General features: G+C 41.5%; 1 protein-coding gene across 1 annotated transcript; it reads left to right on the top strand.

The window, feature by feature from the left end:
* Positions 1-249: 249 nt before the first annotated feature.
* Positions 250-4,966, top strand: LOC121208096 (uncharacterized). Its single transcript, XM_041078599.1, has 9 exons — positions 250-683; positions 774-1,162; positions 1,526-1,751; positions 1,794-1,893; positions 1,962-2,189; positions 2,349-2,487; positions 2,560-2,725; positions 4,330-4,659; positions 4,933-4,966. The coding sequence occupies exons 1-9, from the start codon at positions 250-252 to the stop codon at positions 4,964-4,966; spliced, it is 2,046 nt and encodes a 681-aa protein (XP_040934533.1).
* The last annotated feature ends 1,124 nt before the right edge of the window (positions 4,967-6,090 follow it).

The following is a 6,090-nucleotide window of genomic DNA, read 5'->3' as shown; positions in this document are numbered from 1 at the left end:
AGCTTAGAATATATTGAAATTTTATTTGGATCTGTCTGAAAATACTGTTAGTATGTTATGAAACTACTGTAGGTAGTAGACTTTATAGAAACACTCTAGGTAGTATAGACTGAAAACCGTAGTAAACTGCGATTTGCGATAACAGACTCTGAATACTCTGGTAACTTTACTGCATAAAATATCTATTAACAAATATCGAAATTGTAAACTGATTTGCATAAAATTTTTAATACAGATTAATTCGAAATTATGATAAGCTCATGTGGTACTCGTGAACGGGGTACTAGAGGTCGAGGTAAAGGCCGTAGAAGGGCTCGAGTTGAGTCATTCGCATCTGATACGATTCCGAATTTGGATACCAATGAGACGCTAGTATCACCTGCGATAGAGATTGGGTCTGGGTCTCAAGATCATGCGGTTGGGGACGACGCACTGTCCCAAGCTATGCTACAAATTATGGAGAAGGTCGATGGGCCCAACACTGTTTCTGGGGGCCGTGGGTTAGTTACAGAACTACTTCGGTCCAATTGGGCTGAGGTATTTAGGGGCATCGCTGGAGTTGCTCCTAATGTGACCAAATACTGGATGGAGGCCATGGAGCGCATTATGGACGCTCTGGATTTTTCTGCTGAGAAAAAGCTCAATGGGGCTATTTCATTGCTTCGCGATGAAGTGTATCAGTGGTAGTTGACGGTTAAAGAGGTCACTCAGCCCGACCGGTTATCATGGGATTTGTTTAAGACGGCTTTCCAGGGCAAATATGTGGGGGCCAGTTATATTGACGTTAGGAGGCAGGAGTTCTTTAATCTTACTCAGAGAGATCGTTCAGTGGCCGCATATGAGGCCGAGTTTCTGAGAATGAGCCGTTATGCGCGAGGCTTGGTGGCGACGGAGTATGAGTGCTGTGTCCGTTTTAAGGACGGCGTTAGGGATAACTTGAGAATGCTGATAGCTCTGCAGAGGGAGCGTGAGTTTACTGTGTTGGTCAAGAAGGCCAAGATTGCTGAGGAAGTAAAGCGCACTGAGTGTCAAAACCGAGATAGAAGGAAGGCTAAGAGGGATGCAGAGCCTTTGAATTTTGAGTTGAGGCCTAGAAAAAAGGCAAGGTCTGATGGGCCCGTGAGAGTTGGGCCTACTGTTAGACCTTCTGAGATGACGATTTGTCAGCACTATAATAGGCGCCACCCGGGCGAGTGTTGAAGGGCTACTAGAGCTTGTCTTAGATGTGGGTCTACTGAGCACCGTGTTAAAGACTGTCCATTGAGGATTAATCAGATGCAAGCTCCGACCATTGAGACTGCATAGTCGCAAAGGGTAGTTCAGCAGCCACTTAGGGGCCAAGGTTAGGTTAGGGGTGGTAACAATGTGGGCCGAGGGTAGAGAGCACCGGGCAGAGGTGCTGGATCGACTGAGGCAAGATAGCCTACATTGGTTTATGCTGCATGTCGTCGTAAGGACCGAGATACTCCGGACGTTATCACTGGTACATTTTTAATTTTTAATGTAACTTACTTTGCATTGATAGATATTGACTCTACACATTCTTACGTAGCTAGTACGTTGTCTAAGACCTTAGAGTTACCATTTAAGAGCACTTTTAGTGAAATAACAGTAGTGAGTCCGTTGGGGCAGTCTGTTAGAGTTAATAAACTGTTTAGAGACGTTCTGTTAGAGGTCCAAGGGACTGTATTTCTGGCTGATCTGATGGAGCTTCTATTTGGGAAGTTTGATCTGATTTTGGGTATGGAGTGGTTGGTTAAACACTGAGTGAGTCTGGATTGTGCTGCAAAAAGGATTGTTCTAAGAATCAAGGAAGGTATTGAAGTAGTCGCGATTGGGGAACGATTAGATTATCTGACTAATGTGATATCTGCATTAGTAGAAGATAAGTCAGTAAGAAAGGGGTGTGAGGCATACTTGGCTTATATCAGTATTGCTGATTCTAAGACTCTTCGGTTAAGGACATCCGGATGGTGAGGGACTTTCTAGATTTTTTCCCAGAAGAACAACCGGGATTACCTCCAAACCGTAAGGTGGAGTTTGGGATGGAGCTGGTTCCGAGCACAGCTTCGGTGTCTATCGCCTCTTTTCGAATGGCACCAAAAGAGCTGACAGAACTTAAGGCCCAGATTCAGGAGCTATTAAATCGTGGGTTTATTCGTCCCAATGTGTCTTCGTGGGGAGCACCGGTTCTATTTGTGAAGAAAAAGGACGGTACAATGAGGATGTGTATCAACTACCGTCAACTAAACAAGTTAACAATTAAGAATAAATACCCACTTCCGAGGATAGATGACTTGTTCAACCAGTTCAGAGGGGCTTCAGTGTTTTTTAAGATTGATCTGCAGTCAGGTTATCATCAATTGAGAGTAAAGGAGACCAATGTGCATAAGACAGCATTTAGGACTCGTTATGGACACTACGAGTTCCTAGTTATACCCATTGGGTTAACTAATGCAACAGCGGCATTCATGGACTTGATGAACCGTGTGATCCAACCCTACTTAGATTAGTTCATAGTGGTATTCATTAATGATATCTTGGTGTATTCTAAAACAGAGGATCAGCACGATGAGCATCTCAGGGTGGTTTTTCAGATTCTTCGCGAGAAACAGTTGTATGCGAAGTCCAGCAAGTGTGAGTTCTGGCTGCGGGAAGTGATATTTCTAGGACATGTGGTTTCTGCGAAGGGGATTCGTGTGGATCCTCATAAGATTGAGGCTGTGTTGAGTTGAAAACAACTGAAGAATGTGTCAGAAATTCGTAGTTTTCTGGGACTAACAAGATATTATCGACGTTTCGTAAAAGGGTTCTCTTTGATTGCTGCTCAGATGACTAAGTAATTGCGCAAGGGAGTTCCTTTTGTGTGGACTGATGCACAATAGGAGAGCTTTGAGAAGCTCAAAACTGTGTTAACTCAGGCACCTATGTGTGACTACTTGATAATACTCTAAAATGATGTGTTTTTATATATTAATCATGTGTTTATTTTGAGCTTGAGCCTACTAATTTGAGCTATTTATGTTTTTTATCTTTTAGAGACTAAATTGGAGGCGAAAAGTAAATTCAAGGAAAAAAGCGTCAATTTGGAGATTAAATGGACCAATATGCAACGTGGGACAAATATGGTGCCAAAAGTACGAACTTGGAAGGCACAAGGACTTAAAAGCAAATAGAAGAGATTTTATTTTGGAAGACTCTATTTTATTTTATTTTATTAGGATAATTAATATTAAGATAATTATTAGGATTATTCAAATTTAGGATTTTATTTTAATTATCTTTGTTTATCTTTAATTAAATGTATTTATCTTTTTAAAATTTAAGTTCAATTAGACTATCTCCTTAGCACTATAAATAGGGGGTGAAGTGACTCTATTTGGGGGCATCTTTTTCTGTAAACACTCTTCCCCAAAAGTCTTTTGTTCTTTCATATTTCTTTTCAATAAAATTTCTTTTTTCATATTTTTATTTATTTGCTTTCCCTCCATTATCATGAGCCACTAAAAAACCCTTCTAGCCAAAAGTTGTCAATATTTCCCCAAAAAGGGTTCTTGAGGCCTAGAATCCGTACTTAGCCTTCTCGCCAAGTATTCATTGTTTCTCCGCACTGCGGGCTGACGCTTCCGTCCATGGCCCTTAAGAAGTAAGCTTTTCAGCATATGCAAAGGCGGCCGCTTTGTATGTTTTGGAAGGACTGCATAGTCGGTTCGTTAACTTTCTGCGTCAGAGGTTGGCGATCCAAAGTGACAAAATGGCGTGGGATTCGCCATTGAAAAGCGTTGATCTAGCATAGATTACTGGCTAGAGTCAGGTTCCTTAAAAATCGTAAATCTAATCTTTGGAGCTGGTGGTCGTAGGCGTCATCTTCCACTATAACTGGCTTACTTGAATCAAGAAAGATCATCCAAAAGCCAAGGATTGAGCCCAAGGCGGAATGAGACAACCGGAGGCTGGAACTTTCCCATAAGAATTTCTTTTCTCTTAAAACTCTCTTTATTATTTTTATTATTTTCGTAATCATAATTTCAGTAAACTTTAAATTCTGTTTTTATTTTATTTTCGCTTCCAAATCAATTCTTAAATTCTGTTTTTTTTCCAGGAACGCAGGTTTCCTTGGGCACGATTCTGCCCAGGATTTCGAGAGACAAGCATTCGTATAATCTGGTCCCTGAGGATTCGACCCTACTTCCCCTTTACTATTTCTTTTTCATTATTTTACAGGGAATAGGATATTTTTGGTGCTCTCAACGATCGCATCAAATTTTGGCGCCGTTGCCGGGGATCGGCAAGATACTAATCTTGTTTTTCTTTGTTTTCTATGACCAGATCTGCTCCAGGTACTCTTGCGTTCGAATCAGAAATCGAAAAGACTGCGAAAGCTAATCGAAAGGAAACAAAACTAAGGAAAAAACAGTCAGTGGTGGTTGGAACTCAAAGCAATCCACCGCCAGAAATTAGAATCGACGACGAAGTAGAGTCTAGGGTTAACGAAAACCCTACTCAAACGTTAGAAAGTAAAGAAGAAGAAGTCGATTCCCCTGAAGAAGTGCTGAACACTAGGGTTAACGAAAACCCTAATTTAACACCTCAACTTATGCCTCAGACAATTCGGCAACTGGCCGAAGCGCCGACAGAACAACCGCCACTATGCATCACGTATCCTACTATGGATATTGATTTTAAATTAAAGTCAGGCTTGATTCAGCTACTGCCAACTTTCCGTGGGTTACAAAATGAAAACCCCCACAAGCATTTAAAAGAATTCCATATGGTTAGTTTAAGTATGAAACCTCAGGGGGTAACTGAGGTTCAAATTAAATTACGCACTTTCCCTTTTTCCCTAGCAGATTCAGCCAGGGAATGGTTATTTTATTTACTTCCTGGATCTATTACAACTTGGGCTGATCTATCTCGTTTATTCCTTAACAGGTTTTTCCCTGCATCACGAGCGGCTGAGTTATGAAGAGAAATTGTGGGCATAAGGAAAAAAGACGCAGAGACTCTATACGACTATTGGGAGCGATTTAAGAAGTTGTGTGCAAGTTGCCCATAACACGGTATAACGAAACAGTTTTTGCTTCAGTACTTTTATGAAGGCTTGCAACCCATGGAGATGAATATGGTAGATGCCGCGAGTGGAGGAGCGTTAGTCAACATGACTCCACAACAAGCAAGAGACTTAATCTCCACAATGGCTGCGAATTCCCAGCAATTTCGAGCCAATCCTGAACCCCCTAGAAGGGTTCACCAGCTAAGTAATTCTACCATTGAAGATAGACTTGATAAACTTACTAATATTGTGAATTCCCTTGTTACAGAAAAATCGAAACCAGCCCGAGTATGTGGAATATGTGCTACACCTGAACATACGACTGATGAGTGTCCTAGTCTGTGTGAATATTCTATGGCCCATTTAGATGTTGTGGGAAATTTTCCTGAGCCACCACAAAGACGATACGACCCTTACGCCAATACCTACAACCCAGGATGGAGGGACCACCCTAATTTTAGTTATGGGGCTAATCCACAATATAACCAGCCATACCAAAATCGAGTCCCACAACAGTTACAAGATTCAGGTAATTCTCTAGAAACTTTGGTCAATAAAATAGCAACTAATGTCCTTGATTTTCAATAGCAAACTCTCAATTTCCAAAGAGAAATGAAGGGTTTTCAGCAGAAAACCGAAGCATCCACAAGGGAGTTGACCACATCTATTGAGAAATTAAACTCTCAAGGGAAACTGCCATCACAAACAGAACCAAACCCGAGGCAGAATGCGAATGCAGTAACGTTACGAAGCGGAAGGTCCTGGAACCAGTTTCTGGCAAGAATCTTGGTCAAGAAATCGCCCAGGAAACTCCAGGATACGACGAATAGATCCGAGCGAAACCCCCACTGCCGAAAATCCAACCTCCATTCCAAGGACGATTAAATCAGTGTCGAAAAAGTAAGGAAGACAAGGAGATCCTCGAAACATTCAGGAATGTTGAGATCAACTTACCACTGTTAGATGCCATTAGACAGATTCCGCGGTATGCCAAGTTCCTCAAAGAACTTTGCACCAACAAACAAAAACTAACAGGT

This window comes from Gossypium hirsutum, chromosome A10, assembly GCF_007990345.1.
Source record: "Gossypium hirsutum isolate 1008001.06 chromosome A10, Gossypium_hirsutum_v2.1, whole genome shotgun sequence".
NCBI classification, from domain to species: Eukaryota; Viridiplantae; Streptophyta; class Magnoliopsida; order Malvales; family Malvaceae; genus Gossypium; species Gossypium hirsutum.
The sequence above is the reverse complement of the archived record's forward strand: the minus strand, read 5'-3'. Positions and strand labels throughout refer to the sequence as shown.